General features: G+C 38.3%; 2 protein-coding genes across 2 annotated transcripts; both read left to right on the forward strand.

The window, feature by feature from the left end:
- The first annotated feature begins 11,717 nt into the window (after nt 1-11,717).
- LOC103670346 (olfactory receptor 1L1) lies at nt 11,718-12,670 on the forward strand. Its single transcript, XM_008698798.2, has one exon. The coding sequence runs from the start codon at nt 11,733-11,735 to the stop codon at nt 12,663-12,665; it is 933 nt and encodes a 310-aa protein (XP_008697020.2). The 5' UTR covers nt 11,718-11,732; the 3' UTR covers nt 12,666-12,670.
- Nucleotides 12,671-22,859: 10,189 nt separating this feature from the next.
- Nucleotides 22,860-23,858, forward strand: LOC103670472 (olfactory receptor 1L3). Its single transcript, XM_008698927.1, has one exon. The coding sequence runs from the start codon at nt 22,881-22,883 to the stop codon at nt 23,856-23,858; it is 978 nt and encodes a 325-aa protein (XP_008697149.1). The 5' UTR covers nt 22,860-22,880.
- Nucleotides 23,859-24,166: the final 308 nt, after the last annotated feature.

Genomic DNA, 24,166 nt, shown 5'->3' on the forward strand with positions numbered 1-24,166 from the left:
CTCAGTAATCAGTCTTAATGTAAATGGTTTTAAACCATCCCATAAAACGCCACAGGGTTGCAGATTGGATAAAAAGAAATGACCCATCCATTTGCTGTCTACAAGAGACTCATTTCAAACCCAAAGATGCATTCAGACTGAGAGTAAGGGATGGAGTACCATCTTTCACGCAAATGGACCTCAAAAGAAAGCTGTAGCAATTCTCATATCAGATAAACTGATTTTAAACTACAGACTATAGTTAGAGCGCAGAAGGGCACTATATTATTCTTAAGGGAAGTATTCAACAGTGGATATGACAATTATAAATATATATGCCCCCAACAGGGGAGCAGCAAGATACACAAGCCAACTCTAACCAGAATAAAGAGACATATAAATAAAAATACATTAATAGTAGGGGGACCTCAACACTCCACATATCAGAAATAGAACACCCTGTAAAGACTAAGCAAAGAATCAAAGGCTTTAAATGCCATACTCATTGGCCTCATAGATATACTGAACTAAATCCAAAATACTCATTCTATTCTAATGCCCATGGAACATTCTCAAGAATAGACCATGTTCTGGACACAAGAGTTCCGGAGTCTCAGCATACCAAAAAGATTGAAATTATCCCCTGCATATTCTCTCAGACCACAACGCTCTGAAATTGGAACTCAACCACAAGGAAAAAATTTGGAAGAAACTCAAACACTTGGAGACTAAGAACCATACTGCTCAGGAATGACTCGATAAACCAGGAAATCAAAAATCAAATTAAACAATTTATGGAGACCAATGAGAATGAAAATACAACAGTCCAAAACCTATGGGATACTGCAAAGGCAGTCCTAAGGGGGAAATACATAGCCATCCAAGCCTCACTCAAAAGAATAGAAAAATCTAAAATGCAGTTTTTATATTCTCACCTCAAGCAGCTGGAACAGCAACAGAGGGACAGGCCTAATCCACACACGAGGAAGCAGTTGACCAAAATTAGAGCTGAAATCAATCAAGCAGAAACCAGAAGTACAGTAGAGCAAATCAACAGGACTAGAAGCTGGTTCTTTGAGAGAATCAATAAAATTGACAGACCCCTGGCAAGACTTATCCAAAAGAAAAGAAAAGGACCCGATTATTAAATTATGAATGAAAAAGGAGAGGTCACGACGAGCACCATTGAAATTGGAAAGATTATTAGAAATTTTTATCAACAGCTATATGCCAATAAACTAAGCAATCTGGAAGAGATGGAATCCTTCCTGGAAACCTATAAACTACCAAGATTGAAACCGAAGAAATTTACATTCCTTAAACAGGCCAATTAATTATGAAGAAATTGAGTCAGTGATAAACAACCTTCCAAATAACAAAACTCCAGGCCCGGACGGTTTTCCTGGGGAATTCTACCAAACATTCAAAGAAGAAATAATACCTATTCTCCTAAAGCTATTTCAAAAAATAGAAACAGAAGGAAAGCTACCAAACTCATTTTATGAGGCCAATATTACCTTGATCCCCAACCAGGCAAAGACCCCTTGAAAGAGGAGATTTCGACCTAATGAATATGGACGCCAAAATCCTCAACAAGATACTTGCTAATAGAATCCAACAGTACATTAGAGGATTATCCACCACGATCAAGTGGGATTCATACTGGGATGCAAGGTGGTTCAATATTCACAAATCAATCAGTGATACATCATTATCAACAAGAAAAGACTCAGGAACCATATGATCTCAATCGATGCTCAAAAAGCATTTGACAAAATACAGCATCCTTTCCTGATTAAAAACCCTTCAGAGTGTAGGAATAGAAGGTACATTCTCAATCTCATAAAAGCCATCTATGAAAAGCCTACTGCAAATATTATTCTCAATGGGGAAAAGCTGGAAGCCTTTCCTTAAGATCAGGAACTCACAAGGATGCCCACTCGCCAATATTTATTCAACATAGTACTAGAAGTCCTTGCAACAGCAATCAGACGACAAAAAGGGATCAAAGGTATTCAAATTGGCAAAGAAGAAATCAAAATGTCTCTTTGCAGATGACATGTTCTCTATGTGGAAAACCCAAAAGAAGCCACTCCCAAACTATTAGAAGTTATAGAGCAATTCAGTAACGTGGCAGGATACAAAATAAATGCTCAGAAATCAGTTGCATTTCTATACACGAATAACGAGACCGAAGAAAGAGAAATTAGAATCCATCCCATTTACAATAGCACCAAAAACCATACGTTACCTTGGATTAACTTAACCAGAGACGTAAGGACCTATATTCTAGAAACTATAAATCACTCTTGAAAAAGACATTGAGGAAGACACAAAAAGATGGAAAGATATTCCATGCTCATGGATCGGAAGAATTAACATAGTTAAAATGTCCATGCTACCCAGAGCAATCTACACTTTCAATGCTATCCCGATCAAAATACCAAGGACATTTTTCAAAGAACTGAACAAACAGTCCTTAAATTTGTATGGAAACAGAAAAGGCCCCGAATCTCCAAGGAACTGTTGAAAAGGAAATTAAATAGCTGGGGCTCCACAATGCATTTCGAGGCTGTACTACAAAGCTGTGTGAGGCAAAGACAGCATGGTACTGGCACAAACAGACACATAGACCAATGGAACAGAATAGAGAGCCCAGAAATGGACCCTCGGCTCTTGGGCAACTAATATTGTGTAAGCAGAAAAACATCCGGTGGGAAAAGACAGTTCTTTCAATAAATGGTGCTGGGAAAATTGGACAGCTACATGCAAAAAATGAAACTTGACCACTATCTCACACCATACACAAAAATAAACTCCAAATGGATGAAAGACCTCGATGTGAGACAGGAATCCATCAAAATTCTAGAGGAGAATATAGGCAACAACCTCTACGACATCAGCCAAAGCAACCTTTTTCATGACACATCCCCAAAGGCAAGAGAAACAAAAGATAAAATGAACTTATGGGACTTCATCAAGATTAAAAGTTTCTGCACATCCAAGGAAACAGTCAGAAAAACTAAGAGGCAGCCCACGGAATGGGAGAATATATTTGCAAATGACACTACAGATAAAGGACTGGTATCCAAGATCTATAAAGAACTTCTCAAACTCAATACACGAGAAACAAATAAACAAATCAAAAAATGGGCAGAAGATATGAACAGACACTTTTCCAATGAAGACATACAAATGGCTAACAGACACATGAAAAATGTTCAAAATCATTAGCCATCAAGGAAATTCAAATCAAAACCACACTGAGAGATACCACCTTACGCCAGTTAGAATGGCAAAAATAGACAAGGCAAGAAACAGCAATTGTTGGAGAGGATGTGGAGAAAGGGGATCCCTCCTACATTGTTGGTGGGAATGCAAGTTGGTACAGCCACTCTGGAAAACTAGTGGGGTCCCTTAAAAGTTAAAAAATTGAGCTACCCTATGATCTAGCCATTGCACTACTGGGTATTTACCCCAAAGATACAGACGTATGGTGAAGAGAAGGACCATATACCCCAATGTTTATAGCAGCAATGTCCACAATAGCAAATTGTGGAAGGAGCCGAGATGCCCTTCAACAGATGACTGGATTAGAAGTTGTGGTCCATATATACAATGGAATATTTCAGCTATCAGAAAGAATGAGTTCTCAACATTTGCTACAACATGGACAGCACTGGAGGAGATAATGCTAAGTGAAATAAGTCAAGCAGAGAAAGACAACTATCATATGATTTCTCTCATCTATGGAACATAAGAACTAGGATGATCGGTAGGGGAAGAAAGGGATAAAGAAAGGGGGTAATCAGAAGGGGGGGAATGAAACATGAGAGACTATGGACTATGAGAAACAAACTGAGGGCTACAGAGGGAGGATGGGAATGGGGGAGCGGATGGTGATGGGTGGTAGGAGGGCACGTATTGCATGGTGCACTGGGTGTTATACACAACTAATGAATCATCGAGCCTTGCATCGGAAACCGGGGATGTACTGTATGGTGACTAACATAATATAATAAAAAATCATTAAAAAAAAAAAAAGTCACTAAAGAGTCAGCCAGCAAACCATGCTGAATTAAAAAGAGTTTTCCAAAAAAATTATGATTTTATATATATTTATATTCCTATAAATTCATATGTTCATATAAACACATATAATCTGCACTGGTGAAGTTAAGAACAGTCCGAGATTAAGTCATACCTGGAATTTAATTTTAAATTTGCATTGTTAAAGCCACCACTATATATTTGTTTCAAATATGTAGTGTACAGAATATTCATGGAGTGATGGGGTCTGGCCCTTACTGAGGGAAGTTAAGCCTATTGTTACAAAGGTTAGGCTGAAGAAGAACAGTTCACTGAGGACATGCTGAAAATTGATCAAAAGGAAAGAAGACACTTTCCTCAGGGACAGAAAAGTCTCTGAGGATTATGGGAGTGTAATGATGATAAAGTACTAATTTGTACTAAGTGATGACTATATCACATGTACCATGCTATTACATGCTTTTGTTCATTCATACTCAAAATAGCACTTTTTAATTAGTACAAAGAAAGGCAGTATAGCTTAGTGTTTGGGCTAACAGACTGTAGAGTTGCAATCTTAGCTCTACCACTTACCAGCCATGAGATCTTGGGCAAATATCTTAACCTATATACACCTCAGTTTTCAAATCAGTAATGAGAATTAATAATAGTCCATACCTCATAAAGTTTTTAATTGGTAATAAATGTGATTATGTAAAATATTAAAACAATGCTCATACATAGGAAACATTACATAAAAATTACTATTCCTGTTGAAATATTTCAAAAGCAAATAATTGAGGTTCTCTACAGTCTTAAAGTATTTCAACAAGATTCAGTTCCTAGTCTGTATGAAACCAAACTTATGTTCTTAACCTCCTCCTGTAGCATTTTCCTATGGCAAGGCTAACTGAAGTTGTAAAAACACATTTCTCAACCTTTACAATCTTTCTCTTATTTGTGAAGGAATATATTCTTAAGGACAGAGAGTTTGTCATGAGGATATTATTCAACCCATTCAGGCTCAAGATACTCTTAGAAATTAGGGGATAGGAAGCTCTCATTTACCTGAGGGCTTACTTAATTCAAGACTCTGGACTAAATAATTCATTCATCCATGTATTTTTTAATTGATCATCAACTATATAAAAAGAACTCTGATGGGCATTAAGGATACAAAAATGAAAAATATCTGATTATGTCCCTCACTCTAGTGAGGATAAAAGATAAGACATAATTTCAAGTGTCATGTAAACAAAAGGGAAGTACAGTTGAAGATGGGAGAAGTTTTATTCACAGTACTTTACATGCGGATGACTGAAACTAGAAGAAAGAATAGGTTCTTCCCTGCATCCCCACAATTTGGGGAAAAAATGTGTTGAGACTGACTCACAATGTGTATCTGATTTCAATTTCTCCACCAGACCACACAGTCTTCCACATGAAAATTCAGTGTTCTGCTGCTTCAAGAATATTCCCCTTCTTTCTGCTCTAACCATAGAGGATAAATTTCTTGGATTTCTGACAATGTTTTTATTTTGAAATTCCAATTATTCCTTAGTATATCAAATTCTCCATCATATCTTCTAACTATATCCTTCTTTTTTGTGGTTGTTTTTTTGTTTTTTAGTTTTTATTTAAATTCTAGTTAATTAGCATGTAATATTAGTTTCAGGTGTATCATTTAGTGAGTCAACACTTATGTACAACACCCAATGCTCATCACAAGTGCACTCTTTAATCCCCATCACCTATTTAACCCATCCCCCCACCCACCCCCCCTTTGGTAGCCATCAGTTTGTTCTCTACAATTAAGAGTCTGTTTCTTCAGAAAGGGGAATGAATCACAAGAGACTATGGACTCTGGGAAACAAACTGAGGGCTTCGGTGAGGGGAGGAATGGGATAGGCTGGTGATGGGTATTAAGGAGGGCACGTATTGCATGGTGCAGTGGGTGTTATACGCAAGTAATGAATCATGGAACTTTACATCAAAAACTAGGGATGTAATGTATGGTGACTAACATAATATAATAAAAAAAAGAGTCTGTTTCTTGATTTGCTTCTTTCTCTTTTTTCCCTTTGCTCATTTGTTTTGTTTCTTAAATCCCACATATGAGTGAAATCATCTGGTATTTGTCTTTCTCTGACTGACTTATTTCACTCAGCATAATACTTTCTAGCTCTTTCCATATCATTGCAAGTGACAAGATTACTTTCTTTTTATGGCTGAGTAATATTCTATTATATACCACCTCTTCTTTATTCAGTCATCAGTTGATGGATACTTGGGCTGTTTTTATAATTTGGCTATTTATAGCAGCATTATCTAAAACAGAAAATATTTATTGAGTGAAGGAATGAACATAAGAGTGGAAACATTCCTCAGTCTGGACAGAGCTGGAATTTGATCAATCCTTCATGTTGGGCTCCTCATGGATATTCACAATATAATAAAAAATATTATTATTAAAAAAATAATAAAATAAAATAAAATTGAGCATTAAAAAAAAAGAAATGAGATTTTACCCAATCTTATGCCATATACAAAACTCATCTCAAAATGGATTAAAGACTTAACTGTAAGACCTGAAACTGTAAAACTTCTGGAAGAGAATGTAGAGAAAACTCCTTGACATTGATCTTGATGATGACTTTTTAGTATGACACCAAAAGCAAGGATAACAAAAGCAAAAATAAACAAGTGAATTATATCAAACTAAAAAGTTTCTGCACAGCAAAAGAAACGTCAATAAAATGAAATTGCAACCTATGTAATGGGAGATATAATTTACAAATCATATATCTGATGAGGGGTCAATATCAAAAACATATAAGGAACTCATACAACTCAATAGCAAAAAAACAAAACAAAACAAAAAACCCCACAAATAACTCAATTAAAAATGGGCAAACTGGCTAATTGAATTTAAATATTTTTTAAAATGGGCAAATAGTATGGGAGTTTTTGAATCACTATATTATACATCTGAAACTAACATCACACTGTATGTTAACTAACTGGAATTTAAATAAAAACAAACACACAACACAAACAAACTCATAAATACAGAGAACAAACTGGTGTTTGCCGGAAGAGAGTGAGGTGGGGAGATAGGTGAAATAGGTAAAGGGGATTAAGAGGTACAATCTTCCAGTTATAAAATAAATAAGTCACGGTGATATAAGTACAGCATAGGGAAGATAGTAAAAAATATTGTAATAACTTTGTATGGTGGCAGATACTAACTATACTTATTGTACTGACCATTTTTTTAATGTATATAAATGTCAAACCACTATGGTGTACACCTAAAACTAATACAGTATTATATGTCAACTATATTTCCACTTAACAAATAAGATAAATGGGCAAAAAACCTGAACAGATATTTTTCCAAAAAAGACACACAAATGGCCAACAGCCATAAAAAAAAGTGCTCAACATCACTAATCATCAAGGAAATGTTATCACCACAAACAGTTATCACCTATTAGGATGGCTATTATTAAATTTTAAACAAGAGAGAACAATTGCTGGCAAGGATGTGGATTAAAGGAAACCTGAGGCACTCTTGGTAGACATGTCAACTGGTATAGTCATTATGAAAAACAGTATAGAAGTTCCTATAAAAAATAATAAAAATAGGACTACCATATCCAGGGATGCCTGGGTGGCTCAGCCGTTGGGTGTCAGCCCTCAGCTCAGGTCATGATCCCAGGGTCCTGGGATTGAGCCCTGCATCGGGCTCCCTGCTCAGCAGGAAGCCTGCTTTTCCCTATCACATTCCCCTTGATTGTCTTCCCTCTCTCGCTGTCTCTCTCCGTCAAATAAATAAAATCTTTAAAAAAAAAAAAAAAAAAGAACTACCATATCCAGCAATCCCATTCTTGGTTTACTCAAAGGAACTGAAATCAGGATCTCAAAGAGATACCTGCACTCCCATGTCCACTGCAGCATTACTCACAATATCCAAGCTAAGGAAACAACCTAAATGTCCACTGACAGATGGATAAAGAAAATGTGGTGATATACATACAGTGGAATATTATTCAGCCTTAAAATAGAAAGAAATCCTATCACTTGTGACATGCTTGAGGAGGACATGCTAGGTGAAATTAGCCAGACACAGAAAAAAAATTCTGCATGATCTCCTTTATATGTGGACTCTAAAATAGTCAAACTCAGAGAAGCAGAGAGTAGAATGGTAGCTCCCAGGGGTTGAAGGGAGGGATATGGGGGGTGGTAATCATCAAAGAATACAAAGTTTCAGTTATACAAGATAAAAGTAAGTTCTAGAGATCCACTCTACAGCATAATGCCTATAACAACAAGACGACAACGTATACTTAAAATTACTAAGAGGGTAGCTGTTAAGTGCCCTTACCACAAATAATAATAATAATAATAAAGTATATATATATATATAATAATATAATAATAATAATAATAATAATAATAATAATAGATGCGGTCAGAGGAAACTTTGGGAGGTAATAGATATGTTTATGGCTTTGATGGTGGTGATGGTTTCAGAGGTGTATATTTATCATTGAACTGTATATGTTAAATATGTAAAGCTTTTATATGTCAATCATACCTCAATAAAATGCTCAATAGAAAATATAAAAGTGATATCTACTTAATAGGGTTATTAGGAAGATAAAAAATGAGTCAATACTTAAAGAGTACATAAGGAACTGGGGCACCTGGGTGGCTCAGTTGGTTGAACATCTAACTTTGGCTCAGGTCATGATCTCAGGGTGGTGGGATCAAGCATCACATTGTGCTCCATGATCAGCGGGGAGTCTGTTTCTTCCTCTACCTCTGCTCCTCCCCCCACTGGTGTGCGTGTCCTCTCTCTCTCTCTCAAATAAATCTTTTAAAAAAAAAAGTTTGTAGTGGTGCCTGGGTGGTTCAGTTGGTTTAAGTGTCTGCCTTGGGCTCAGGTCATGAACTCGAGGTCCTGGGATCAAGTCCCACATCAGGTTTCCTGCTCAGTGGGGAGTCTGCTTGAGATTCTCTCTCCCTCTGCACCCCCCACTCTTGCTCTCTCTTTCTCAAATAAATAAATAAAATCTTTTTTTTTATTTTATTAAGGTTTGTGAATAAATGAAACAAATAAAAGACTAAGGAAAACAGGGCAAAATGTTATTGTAGTCAAGCATTCTGAGTGATGGAAACATGGATTATTACTACTTTTTCTCTTTAGGCTTTTTTATTTTTAATCACCATAAACAAAAAAAAATGAAGAAATACTATGATTGCTTGTTGAAAACTACTATCTTGGACAAAGTATTGGGGGAGCCATATGTGGTAGAAACTGCCTATTTTATATTCCACTGTATCTTCAGCACCTAGCTCAATTCCTGACATATAGTAGGCCTTCAAGAACTATTTATGAACTAACTGACTTACTGGAGCAAGCAGATATTAATAGGCATGAGTGCTGATCTCAAGGATTCTATAGTCCAAAGGGAGGAAGCTTAACCTAATAATGTGCTTTTTAAACTTTGATATAATAAGAAATAGTTCATATTTTTGGCAATATGATTTATTCAAGAATGGTGACTAACATATCATAATAATAATAAAAAAAGACTTGTGATTCAGCAAATGATTTCCAAATCTTTTTTGTTAGCATCATGAAAAAGCAGGAGAGTGTCAGGTTAAGAGTATGGAGTCAAGTGGAAATTAAATAACCTCATGAGATGTTTTAAAAACTGATTCTGTCACTAACTAGCTGTGTTACCTTGGGCAGCCCACTTCACCTCTCTGACCTCAGACTCCTCATCTCTGAAGTAAATAAAATAAGACCACCTATTTCATAAAGTTGATCCAATAATTAAATGAGACACTACATTTGCTTCATTTAGCCAAGTGCCAAGTATGGAGGAAGCACTCACTAAATTATTAATTTATGGCTCTTTAAATTAATGTATAAGCTCTAAGACAAAGAGATTGAGATATTGACTACAGTGAAAGTCCAAAGCATTAAAAGAGGATATTAAAAGACAAACCCATTCCAACTGGTAGTCATCAAGCAAAGTGTCCTGAAAGATGCTGAATTCAAGTGTTGCAGGTTAGGTATAGCAGATGAGGGAGAACATAAACAAAGGCTCGACAGTATAAATAGATAAAGGGGCAGCAAATCATGAAGAATGGGATATTCTTGGGTGATGGTTATACTGGGAGACAGGGGAGTTTGAGTCCTAACTTGGGAATTCTGCAGTACACACAAAGTAAGATGCCCCAAATGACCAGGAACTTGGGATTCCATACAACGTAAAATATATTCACCTGGTGGTTTCCCTGAGTGGAAAAACAAGGATCATACATCAATATTTTACAAGCAGACATAGGGATGCCTCGAGAGAAGAGTAAAGTGTGGGGTCTAAAATCTTAACTCTATTAATTTTTGTATCCTGAAGTTCTAAGAACATTGACAGACCAGGGGTTGCTTCTAAGCCTGAGAGATGGTAAAGTGGTAGCAATCTGGTGCTCTAGTCTTTTTAGTCCAAAGTTATGTGGACTCTGAAAAAAGGTTATCTGACTATGGACTGCCTTTCAGCATAAATAATACAGCTATGAGAGAAACGCTCAGGAAGTTTGGGAGAGCCAGCACTGTGCATCTCTGTCACCAGAGCCAACCTCATATAGGGTGTTCTTTTTGGCCTAAAGGAGCCAGGTCAAGATGGTGATTGCCAAGAGAAAAAGAAAGCACTGATACTCCCCAGAATCCTTGGGGAGGAAACTCCAAAACTTCAATAATTGTTAGCTTGTTTTCCAACGTCTCCTCTACCTAAATAAACTTCAGGGACTTCTTCACAGTCTCAAAGGATGCTGCCTTGACAGAGGGTGGAGTCTATGAGTGTCTACAGTTCCCTCAGCACATGGAAGGTCCAGGGGAGGCAGGGAAGAAAACCTTCAGATTCATGAAGGTTGAAATTTTGTCTTGGAGCACGTGCCTTCCCTCTGTGTTTTTTCTGGGCAGCCTATCTATAGCTAAAACAGGAATTTGGAAAGGAATTACAACAACACAAACAAGTACATACCACCACCAACAACAATTTTAGATCCAGGGATTGGGCACATGGATGGAACTGATAGTAGCATTAAAAGAAATGTTTTCTTTGTCTGCCTATCTTTTATTTCATGCTTATTCTTTTACTCCAATTAATTTTCCCTGAAAAGTGAGGGGCATGGATTATCTATCTGTTGAGTGATCTCATATTTCAATGTCTTTTCAGACAACTTTCAGCCTCCAGAATAACTGATGCAGAGAGAAACATGAGAGTTCACAGAAATCATCATTCCATCAGCCGGCAATTAAATGGGAAGCAAACTGCTGATCATCCTGCCATGAATTGATGACTAAAAAATCCTGTCAGAAGATAATTTCTCTAGGATTCTGCTCCTTCCCTTTCAGAGAATTCTCCTTCTCTCATTCTCTCTCCCTGTCTCTCTTCCTTTTTCTCTTTCCCATTTCTGTTTTCCCTGAATTAGTCTCCCTTTACAGCAGAAGAGTGAAAGGAGGTTAAAATATACATAAATTTCTGAATTCTGAACATTAATGGAAAGAAGTCATAACCCAGGTAATTATAATATTTTAGTTGTTTTCATTGCTGATAGGAAGAATAAATTTTAAAAATCTTGGATAGATAGTATCAAATGTTGGAAGAGTCTGTTATAATGATAGTTTATCTTTAGGTGAACCCAAGGCTATGGGAAGAAATAATCTAACAAGACCCTCTGAATTCATCCTCCTGGGACTTTCTTCTCGACCTGAAGATCAGAAGCCACTCTTTGTTGTATTTCTCCCCATCTACCTCATCACAGTGATAGGAAACCTGCTCATCATCCTAGCCATCCGCTCAGACACTCGCCTCCAGACACCCATGTACTTTTTCCTGAGCATCCTATCCTTTGTTGACATTTGCTATGTGACAGTCATTATCCCCAAGATGCTGGTGAACTTCTTATCAGAGACAAAGGCCATCTCTTATGGTGAGTGTCTGACCCAGATGTACTTCTTCATAGCTTTTGGAAACACAGACAGTTACCTCCTAGCAGCCATGGCCATTGACCGCTATGTAGCCATATGTAATCCCTTTCACTACATCACCATCATGAACCACAGATGCTGTGTCCTACTTCTGGTCCTCTCCTTTTGCATTCCACACCTCCACTCCCTCCTGCACATTCTCCTAACCAATCAACTCATCTTCTGTGCCTCTAATGTCATCCACCATTTTTTCTGTGATGACCAGCCAGTGCTAAAATTGTCCTGTTCCTCCCATTTTGTCAAAGAAATCACAGTAATGACAGAAGGGTTGGCTGTCATAATGACACCCTTTTCATGCATCATCGTCTCTTATTTGAGAATCTTTATCACTGTTCTGAAGATTCCTTCAGCTGCCGGGAAGCGCAAAGCATTTTCCACCTGTGGTTCTCATCTCACAGTGGTGACCCTGTTTTATGGAAGCATTAGCTATGTTTATTTCCAGCCCCTGTCCAACTATACTGTCAAGGATCGAATAGCAACAATCATCTACACCATACTGACTCCCATGCTAAACCCATTTATCTATAGTCTGAGGAACAAAGACATGAAGCAGGGCTTAACAAAGCTGATGCACGGGGTGAAATGCCAATAAGAGGATCTGAGGTCTTAAGAGAATCCCATTAATCTCTTGCCCCTGACTGTAGGTTTTTAGTGTGTCTGTCATTTGATTCTGAAGGATGGTAACTTCAGTGATGTTTTTCATCCCTGACAGAAGAACATTTATTGCCTGTAATGAAACTAACGTGTTGAAGCTACTTTTCAATATGATGCCTACTTCCCAGTGGGCTCTAATATTATCTGGCTGGCAGAAGGTCTACCTGAATCTTGTTCTCTGTGTCCCAGTCTAAATTTCGGTCACCCACATCTCTTTTCCAGAAAATCACATGCCTTTCACTTAATCTCAATNNNGCTGAATTCTCTCCCACCTTTGAATTTGATCACTAGAAACTCCTTATTCATGGTATCCTTATTCATAAGGCTGAGTGTTCTTATGTAGTCATTTAAAGCTGTTTGAATGACTTTGTGTGTGTGTGTGTGTGTGTGTGTGTGTGTAACTTATAACATTAGCCCAAGTGCTTTTCAATGGCAAGAGCACTCTCTTTTCCCCCTTATAATGGTCATGACTCCTTCTTCTGCATCACATCAAAGATTAAGGTCCTGACTTCAACAGTCATTACACAGTAAACAAATGAGATCAGCCCAGTAGACGACTTTTGGTGAATCAGTCCCAGGTCAGTTTCTCAAGAGCACAGCATCTCAGCATTCTTTTCTGTTTCCCACCTGGCACAGCTGATTGTGCATTATCTCTTCTTATTAATTTCATATGACCTGAATTCAAGTGCACCACTCTCTCAGGGAGCAAATATTAGGTCCCAATAACCCTAGCAATAGATGACACCAATTGCTAGGGATTCTTCTTCCCTAACAGATGTGCTCCAACCTACTTACCAGAAAAACAGAACTGGCCAGGAAAAAAATACTTTTGTTCATTTGTGAGTTCTGAAAAATATTAAAGTCACTGCTTGTCCATAAATTTCTTTGGCAACTCAGAGGTTTGTGAATTCACTTGTTCATTCAACAAATTTCTACTTCTTACACGCCATGTGCCAGTCTCTGGGACTTAAAAACAAAGATTACGTGCTAGACGATAAGCCAACAATCTGATAGCCAAAAATCTGCAGGAGCCTAAGGAAGCAAAATAACATAGGCAATACAAGATTTTGGAGTGAAATTTTGTGTTATGTGGGTTGTTTTCAGTTATAAGGTACAGAGGAATACACATACTTTGAAGTAACAGGTGTCAAATAAAAAAAAACTTCTGGGCTTGATCAAAGAGAGACTTTATTTGAAAGGATTTTTGCAAGAGGAAGGAAAAGGTCTATAGCAATAAAGGGGAGGGGGCTGTTGTAACAGGAAGAATATCCCAACCATGAGATCTGCAAGGGTCTCAAAGGTCAGGCAGAAAAGTGCTTTTCTTTTTTCTTTTTAATCACAAGGGGGTTTATTTTTTTTACAATAATTTTTTATTATGCTATGTTAGTCACCATACAGTACATCCCAAGTTTTTGATGTAAAGTTCCATGATTCATTACTTGCGTATAATACCCAGTGCACCATGCAAGAAAAGTGCTTTTCTTTTATACGAGGAAGTGAATGAAGCTAGAAAGAACCACGTGTCATGAAGTGGGATGAGCTGGTGACCATGGTGAGACTGGATATTTGATCAGGGAAAGCTTTCCCCTGACATCAGTGGACGCTTCAGAGGAGCCATGAATGAAGGGTGGTACTCAGACTCTGGCTGAGGCTCAAAGTTCACCCATTTTTCAGGACACAAAAAGGTGAGAGGATTTCTTCTCTAACTACTACTGTTTTCCAGAAGCACAGGGCTCAGGGAGGATTCAACATTGTCACAGGGATTTATTATAAAGATTCACAAAGAAAAAGAACAAGACATAAATCTCAGCTGTACAAACAAATCTCATAAAAGAATAAGAACCAAAGCATGGTCATGCCCTACAGAGCTGGCACATGGTTCAGGCACTGGACAGTTACTCAGGGTAAAATACAAAATTCATGAATATGTTATTTTGCTGCCCCTCCACAGTCAGTTCACAGAAAAGGGCAGTGGTCATGGGAAGCACACAAAAGATAAGAGGCTAGTCTCCATTAGTCACATGTAAAGATGTACAAGAGAGAGGAGTCAACCAGCTGGGGTGAACTGAAGACTATGCAGGAATTAACTAGACATGAAAATTTTGCCGAGACAAACCAGTCAAAGGATATTTATAGCAGGGTGATGAAGTTAGAAACTATTCCTTTTCTGAAAGTATCTACTTCATCCAAAACACACACAAACACATATACTCCAAACATCTTTAGCAAATCCCACTCCACAAAGAACTACCTTATATGAGCCACTGGGAAAGGGCTTAGTTGTATATCTGGTCAGTGTGGACAGTAACAGAAGCAGAAGCTTATAGAAAGAGATCACAATAAAATCACAAGCCTCCTGGATTTGTAGATATATTGACATAGGGTTAAATTTCCACTGACTGTGGAATTGGATTCTATCTGATCATACCTAGATTTTCAGCCAAGAAACCCTGCTTATGCTTACACTATATAATAACAGTAACCTTGGAGCACTTAACTGTGAAAGGGATCAGACCAGGCACTTTACATATATGACGATACTAATTCTCTATTAACTCTTCCATAGAAACACAAATTCATTATTTCCATATCTCGGATGGGATACGTGAGGATCAAAAAGTGTAAATAACTTGTTGAAAATCAAACATTTCTTAACATCGTTCTGGAGATTGAAATCTATCCCTTCTGACGATTATGGTTTTTAACTCTTAACCCCTATCCTGCCTCCTGAAGGGTGCATAAGTGACTGTAAAGATAAATTTCTCTGACTTATTAATTCTGCCTTCTGCCATTTTTTTCTATAATAATTTTTTATTGTTATGTTAGTCACCATACAGTATATCCTTAGTTTCTGATGTAGTGTTCCATGATTCATTATTTGCATATAACACCCAATGCACCATGCAATACATGCCCTCCTTAATACCCATCACCGGCCTATCCCAATCCCCCACCCCCACCCCTCTGAAGCCCTCAGTTTGTTTCAAAGAGTCCACAGTCTCTCATGGTTCATTTCCCTTCTGTTTGCCCCCCCCTTCATTCTTCCGTTCCTTCTCCTACCCATCTTCCTGTTTCTTATGTTCCATAAATGAGTGAAACCATATGATAACTGACTTTCTCTGCTTGACTTATTTCACTTTGCATAATCTCCTCCAGTCTCGTCCATGTTGCCACAAATGTTGCATAAACGTTCCTTCTGATGGCTGAGTAATATTCCATTGTATATTTGGACCACATCTTCTTAATCCATTCATCTGTTGAAGGGCATCTCAACTCCTTCCACAGTTTAGCTATTGTGGACAATGCTGCTATGAACATTGGGGTGCATAGGGCCCTTCTCTTCACTACATCTGTATCTTTGGGATAAATACCCAGTAGTGCAATTGCTGGATCATAGGGTAGCTCAATTTTTAACTTTTTAAGGAACCTCCACACTGTTTTCCAAAGTGGCTGTACCAACTTGCATTCCCACCAACAATGTAGGAGGGATCCCCTTTCTCCACATCCTCTCCAACAATTGTTGTTTCCTGCCTTGTCAATTTTTGCCATTCTAACTGGCGTAAGGTGGTATCTCAGTGTGGTTTTGATTTGTATTTTCCTGATGGCTAATGACTTTGAACATTTTTTCATGTGTCTGTTAGCCATTTGCATGTCTTCATTGGAAAAGTGTCTGATCATATCTTCTCCCCATTTTATGATTTATTACTTTGGCCGATGTCGTATAGGTTGCAGCCTATGTTCTCCTCTAGGATTTTAAAGGATTCCTGTCTCACATTGAGGTCTTTCATCCATTTGGAGTTTATCTTGTGTATGGTGTGAGACAGTGGTCTAGTTTCATACTTTTGCATATAGCTGTCCAATTTTCCCAGCACCATTTATTTTTTTAATGATAACATTTTATTTATTTGTAAACATTTTTTGAAGTTTTTTATTTATTTAACTAATTGCTACACCCAACGTGGGGCTTGAACTCTTTTTGTTGTTGTTGTTGTTGTTTGGGTTTTTTCTATTTTTTTTTTTATTATGTTAGTCACCATACAGTACATCCCTAGTTTTCGATGTAAAGTTCCATGATTCATTACTTTCGTATAACACCCAGTGCACCATGCAATACGTGCCCTCCCAGCACCATTTATTGAAGACACTGTCTTTTCTCCACCAGATGTTTTTTCCTGCTTTGTCAAAGATCAGTTGCCCAAAGAGCCAAGGGTCCATTTCTGGATTCTCTATTCTGTTCCACTGGTCCATGTGTCTGTTTTTGTGCCAGTACCATGCTGTCTTGGTGATCACAGCTTTGCAGTAGCTTGAAATCTGGCAACGTGATGCCCCCAGCTTTGTTTTTCCTTTTCAACAATTCCTTGGCAATTCAGGGCCTTTTCTGGTTCCACACAAATTTAAGGGCTGTCCAGCTCTTGAAAAATGTCATTGGTACTTTGATCGGGATGGCACTGAAAGCTGTTTCTTAACATAAAATATATACAATGGGATATTACTCAGCCATCAGAAAGAATGAAATCTTGCCATTTGCAACAATATAGATGAACTAGAGGGTACTATGCTAAGCAAAATAAGTCAGTGAGAGAAAGACAAATACCATATGATTTTACTCATATATGGAATTTAAGAAACAAAACAGATGGAGGGGAGGGGAAGGAAAAATAAAATAAGATGAAAATTGAGAGGGAAGCAAACCATAAGAGACGCTGAACTCTAGGAAACAAACTGAGGGTTGCTGGAGGGGAGATGGATGGGGGAAGGGATAATTGGGTGATGGGCATTAAGCAGGCTACTTTACATAATGAGCACTGGGTGTTATATGCAACTGATGAATCACTGAACTCTTCCTCTGAAACTGATTTTTAAAATGTTTTTAATTTTGTCAAAGCAAGACAGAGAGGACTTTTTGTGAAGTGGACTGACTGCACATTCCGGCTTCAAACAGCCCTTGGTTCAAGTTATACTTTACCAGTTACCTTATTTTTCTAAGTCACTATAAAATGAAGGTAATAAGTACACATGTTATGAGGTAGTTTTGTGGTTTACATGAGAAAGGCCTATAAATTACTAAGAACATAAATATCAGTTACCTTCCTTTAACTGGATAATTATATAAAAATTAACATGATTTGTGTTTAATGGAAATTCAGGTACTAAGGGAATAGAGAAGTCAGATACTTCATTCCAATCAGATAATCAAGAAATGCTCCCTGGAGGCAGACTGCATTTGGGCCTAGAGACTGAGATGCAGGAAGAAATATCAAAGATTGAGGTAGTTGAATTGTAAGATGTGATAATAAACCAATTAAGTGACAGGAAATGGGCAATATGTATCTGGCAGGCATGTTGGGACTCTGATGTATAGATTCTGTGTACTTTCATGAATTAATAAGAATAAAAGATCTAGGCTGGTGATGGGTAGTAAGGAGGGCACGTATTGCATGGTGCACTGGGTGTTATACGCAACTAAGGAATCATGGAACTTTACATCAAAAACCAGAGATGTACTGTACGGTGACTAACATAATATAATAAAAAAATATTATTATAAAAAAATAAATATTGAACCAGTTTTTAAAAATAAAAAAAAATTTTCAATTTTTCTGTATTAAAAGAATATCCACAAATAAAGTTAAATGGCACATGAAAAAAAAAAGAAGAATAAAAGATCTAAAACTGGTGGCTTTCCCAAGTGGTGATTACAAAGAATCATAATCAAATATCTGAGCAACAGACTTGGGAATTGGCTAATAAGAGAAGGGTAACCTAAAGTTGGGTTAAAAGTCTATGACATTCCCATTCTTTAGAGGACACAGCTGCTAAACTAGCAATTGTATTTAAACTTCAGAGAAGCAAAGAAGCCCCTGACCCAACTACACATAGTGGGCAGCCTCAGCAGGCAATAGAGCCCAGAGGACCAGGTTCACACACTTGAGTACCTACAACAGTCACAGCTAGACCTTGAAGCAAGCGGCACCAGAGGCCTGCCACCACAGCAATCATGGCCAGTCCTCTCAGCCACACAAAGCAGGAGCCAGCCCCACTCACCAGCATGGCTGTAAACATTGCAGCCAAGCCTTACAGACTGCTGTGCCAGGGGATATCCCCCCACGCCAGAAAAACACCAGCAAATCCACACCAATTATGACCTAACCACAACAGGAGGGTGCACACATCCCTCATTGGGGATACCCTGAAGGCACCTGGCTGAAGTGACCAGGAGTGTTTGTGCTACTGGGCCCCACAGGACACCTTCTACATAAAGTGACTCCTTTAAGACCAGGAGACATAACTGACATATCTAACACAGAGAAACAAACATAGAGAGTTAGGCACAATGATGATACAGAGGAATCTGCTCAAACAGAAGAACAAAAGACCTGCAGAAAAAGAACTGAACAAAAAAGAGATAAGAAATCTACCAGATAAAGAGTTCAAAGTAATGGTAATAATGATGCTTATCGAACTAGAATGATCAGTAGGGGAAGAAAGGGATAAAGAAAGGGGGGGTAATCAGAAGGGGGAATGAAACATGAGAGACTATGGACTATGAGAAACAAACTGAGGGCTACAGAGGGGAGGGGGGTGGGGGAATGGGATAGACCGGTGATGGGTAGTAAGGAGGGCACATATTGCATGGTGCACTGGGTGTTATACACAACTAATGAATCATCAAGCCTTACATCGAAAACCGGGGATGTACTGTATGGTGACTAACATAATATAATAAAAAATCATTATTAAAAAAAAAATAATGATGCTTATCAAACTCAGGAGGAAAATAGATGAACACTGTGAGAACTTCAACAGAGAGACAGAAAACATACAAAATAACCAATCAGAGGAATACAGAGAAAGAATACAATAACGGAAATGAAAAATACACTAGAAAAAAATGATAGCAAATTAGATGATACAGAAGAATGGATCAGCAACCTGGAAGACAGAGTAGTGGAAATCACAGTTGGAACAACAAAAAGAAAAATAATATTAAAAATAATAGTTTAAGGAAACTCTGCGACAACATGAAGCATACTGACATTCACATTATACAGGTCCCAGAAGGAGAAGAAAGGGACAGAAAACCACTTGAAGAAATAGCAGCTAAAAACATCCCTAACCTAGTGAAGGAAACAGACATACAAGTCTAGGGAGTACAGAGAGTCACAAATAAGATGAACCCAAAGAGACCCACACCAAAACTGATTATAATCAAAGAGTCAATAGGTAAAGATGAAGAGAGAATTTTAAAAGCAGAGAGGAAAAAAAAACTAGATATGTACAAAATAATCCCCATAATAGTATACCTGTAACAATGGCTATTATCAAAAAGACAAGACATAACTAGTCCTGTAAGAATGCAGAAAAAAGAAAATGCTCATGCACTGTTGGGGGAAATGCAAAGGGGTAAAACCACTATGAAACACAGCATAGAGATTCACCAAAAAATTAAAAATAAAACTATCATAAGATCCAACAATTCTATGTCTGAGTATCTATCAGAAGACAATGAAAACACTAATTTGAAAAAGATACAAGCACCCTTGCGTTCACTGCAGTACTATTTACAATAGTCAAGATACGGAAGCAACCTAACTGTCCATCAATAGAGAAGTAAAGAAGACATATATAAAAATATTTATATATAGATATATACACACACACACACACACACACACACACACACACACACAATGAAATATTATTCACCCAGTAAAAAGATTGAAATCTTGCCATTTGCAACAGCATGGATAAACCTAGACGACTGTGCTAAGTGAAATAAGTCAGACGCAAAGAGACAAATACTATATCATTTCACTTATACATGGAATCTAAAAAACAAAACAAAACAAAACACAAATAGGATCATAGCTACAGAGAACAAACAAGTAGTTCCCAGAGGGGATTAGGCTGGGCAGGGAGGGATGATGGTTGAAATGGGAGAAAAAGATTAAAAGGCTCAAACTTACAGTTATAAAATAAATAATCAAAGGGGATGAAAGTTACAGCATAGGGAATATAATTAGCAATATTGTAACAACTTTGTATGGTGACAGATGGTAACTAGATTTACCCTGGTGATCACTTTAGAATGTATATAAATGTTCAAGAACTATGTCCACTGTATTAGCAGTTCACTATATTAGCACTGAAGTTAATATATACTATTGTATGTCAATGATATCTGGATAACAAAATAAAATAAACTAGAGGAGGGGAGAGCAGAAGATATTCATGATGTTGGGGTGCTGTGAGATACTGTCCTTTAGACAAATGGAGGCACTAAGGGAAAGTCCAAATCAACGCTTCACAGGTTCAAGGAAGAAACCAGACCCAGATGTCCGCCTGGTACTCTATCCTCAGTGCTACATGGGACATACCAAGGTAAGCCCTCAGAAAGGTTGCAAGAGCCAGGGACAGAAAATTACTATCTATCATGGATGCCTCCACGAGGCTAAGCACATGTTACACTATGCCCAGACTGTTGAAGACAGGGATGTGGGGCCACTTGGGAAGGGAGAACATATGTAATTCCTCTGGATCCTTGGAGACAATCCTGCACAAAGTTAATGTGTGTTTTTCTTCTTATTCTCTCCCCCCCACCAAACACCAGAGGTTTAGTGACAAAGCATCAGAGGGTACTCCCATGAGGGAAGAAAGGGTTGTAAGTATCTATAGCTTGGGAAGGCTGGTAAGAATACATGCAAGGGAGCATTCAAATTTAAGAAGCACTAGATTTTCTATAATCAGACACATTTTCTGTATGTTGCCTCTTGGCACAGTTTGTCTTCTTTTTCATAAATCATTCCAGGGAGCAGAATACATGAGACAAGACTTCAATGTCCTTCCCAGGTAAGAAGTGAACTTTGAGAATGCCTGATCAGAAGGTGTGAATATTTGATCTCAGACAGATAATTAGTCATCACTGGACACAACACTAAGAGAGCTAACTTACCTTTGAGCTAAATGTTGAGAGAGAGACAGAGAGAGAGAGAGAGAGAGAGAGAGAATTTTCTACAGTGGAATCTTTCTTTACCCAGTCTGCTTGTGAGTCACATTCCCCTGACCTCAGGATATGAAATATCAGCCAAAGAACATGAAAATTCACTCCCTCTCTTTCACTTTACCTTCTCCATCTTTCTTTTCCCTAGAACTATTTACATTCAGTTCAATGGTTTTGTATGCCTTTCTTAGCAAATGACATGGAAAGAAGCATCTTGATTGAAAAGAATGGTTCTTTTTTAAATTCTTCATTTAAATTCAATTTAGTTAACATACACTGTATATTAGTTTCAAGGGTAGAATTTAGTGATTCATCGGTTGCATACAATACCCAGGGCTCATTACATCATGTGCCCTCCTTAATACCCATCTCCTAATTATTCCTTCCCCCCACCCACCTCCCCTCAAGCAACCCTCAGTTTGTTTCCTAGAGTTCAGCCTCTCTTATGATTTGCCTCCCCATTTTCATCTTATTTTATTTTTAAAAGGATGATTCTTCATCAACAACAAACTAGGTGAAATAGCTATTTCATGATTATCTAGATGTGCATTAGCCAAGGATAATCTTTATGAGAAGCTAACCTGAACCTGATTTATAGACTGCATCTGTGGTTCCTGTGATTATCAGCCACAGAGCAGGGAGGAGGAAAAGGGAATCAAGCCCTCTCTCTGCCTCCTCCTCCTTCTCCCTCCCACCTTCAATCTGTTTTCTTTTCTTTTTTCAGATTTATTTATTTATTTATTTAAGAGCAAGAGAGACCATGTGCACTGTGGGGAGAGGCAGAGGGAGAAGGAGAGAGTCTTTAGCAGACTCCAGGCTGAGTGTGGAGCCTAATGTGGGGCTGGATCTCATGACCCCAAGATCATGACCTGAGCCAAAACCAAGAGTCAGACTCTTAACCAACTGTGCCACGCAGGTGCACCCCCATTCAATCTGTTTTCTATAGATCTCTATCTCAAAGATTCTAAAAGAACAAGTGAAAATACACCTTTGGCTCTGATTTGTTCATATTCAGGAAGAAAAACATTAGAGTAAATGCTCTATTAGAACTGCTCATTCTCACTGTAAGAACCAGATGGAAAGATGCATGTCCTAGATGACATAAGAACCATTAACTGACAGGACCTTTCATCTGTAGGTGCATTCAAGTCCATGGGAATGTCCAACCTGACAAGACTCTCTGAATTCATCCTTGTAGGACTGTCCTCTCGTCCAGAGGACCAGAAGCCACTCTTTGTCCTCTTTCTTATCATGTACCTGGTCACCTTGGTGGGGAATCTGCTCATCGTCTTGGCTATCCGCTCTGATCCTAAACTCCAAAACCCCATGTATTTCTTCCTGAGCATCTTGTCCTTTGCTGATATCTGCTACACAACAGTCGTAGTCCCCAAGATGTTAGTGAACTTCTTATCAGAGACAAAGACCATCTCCTATGCTGAATGTCTGGCACAGATGTATTTCTTCCTGGTCTTTGGAAACATAGACAGTTATCTCCTGGCAGCTATGGCCATTGACCGCTATGTAGCCATTTGTAACCCTTTCCACTATGTCACTGTGATGAACCACAGACGCTGTATGCTGCTAGTGGCCTTCTCCACAACTTTCTCCTGCCTCCACTCCCTCCTACACATCCTCCTGGTGAATCGGCTCACCTTCTGTGCATCAAATGTTATTCAACATTTTTTCTGTGATGTCAACCCTGTTCTAAAACTGGCCTGTTCTTCTACCTTTGTCAATGAAGTTGTGGCCATGACAGAAGGGATGGCTTCTGTGATGGCCCCATGTATCTGCATTGTCATCTCTTACCTAAGAATCCTCATTGCTGTCTTCAGCATTCCCTCAGTGGCTGGAAAATGCAAAGCCTTCTCCACCTGCAGCTCCCATCTCACTGTGGTGACTCTGTTTTATGGGAGTATTGGCTATGTCTATTTCCACCCTTTGTCCAGATATACTGTCAAAGACCGAGTAGCAACAATCATCTACACTGTACTGACATCGACGTTGAATCCATTCATCTACAGCTTGAGAAACAAAGACATGAAACAGGGCTTAGAGAAACTGATAAGCAGGATGAAGGCTCAAATGAATATGCTTTCTACTACACGAGCCAACAAAATCTGTGGATCCTGACTGCAAAGTGTGGGTGTGGGTGTGTGTGCTCATGTACATACACCTGCACAAACTCACAGGTGCACGCACATGCACAGACACACACCAGCATGTGAGAAAAAAAATTTTGGAAGAATATACTCTTGCTCAATTGTAGCTGCACCCTGTACTTTTCCAACCTCTGGTGTCTGTCATACCATAGTTGACAGTACCTTCCATGTCTTGGTATGTATGCTACAATGTAGATCACCTCCATATCTCCCTATTACAGAAAATCATATTCCCTTTATTCCTCTATATTTATATGGAACCGCCCATGTTTCCTTCAT

The sequence above is a fragment of the Ursus maritimus genome, unplaced genomic scaffold, assembly GCF_017311325.1.
Source record: "Ursus maritimus isolate PB19 unplaced genomic scaffold, ASM1731132v1 scaffold_17, whole genome shotgun sequence".
Lineage (NCBI taxonomy): Eukaryota > Metazoa > Chordata > Mammalia > Carnivora > Ursidae > Ursus > Ursus maritimus.

Bases quoted from the DNA above. Each gene is read 5' to 3' on its own strand.
- LOC103670472 (XM_008698927.1), top strand. From the start codon at position 22,881: ATGGGAATGTCCAACCTGACAAGACTCTCTGAATTCATCCTTGTAGGA.
- LOC103670346 (XM_008698798.2), top strand. From the start codon at position 11,733: ATGGGAAGAAATAATCTAACAAGACCCTCTGAATTCATCCTCCTGGGA.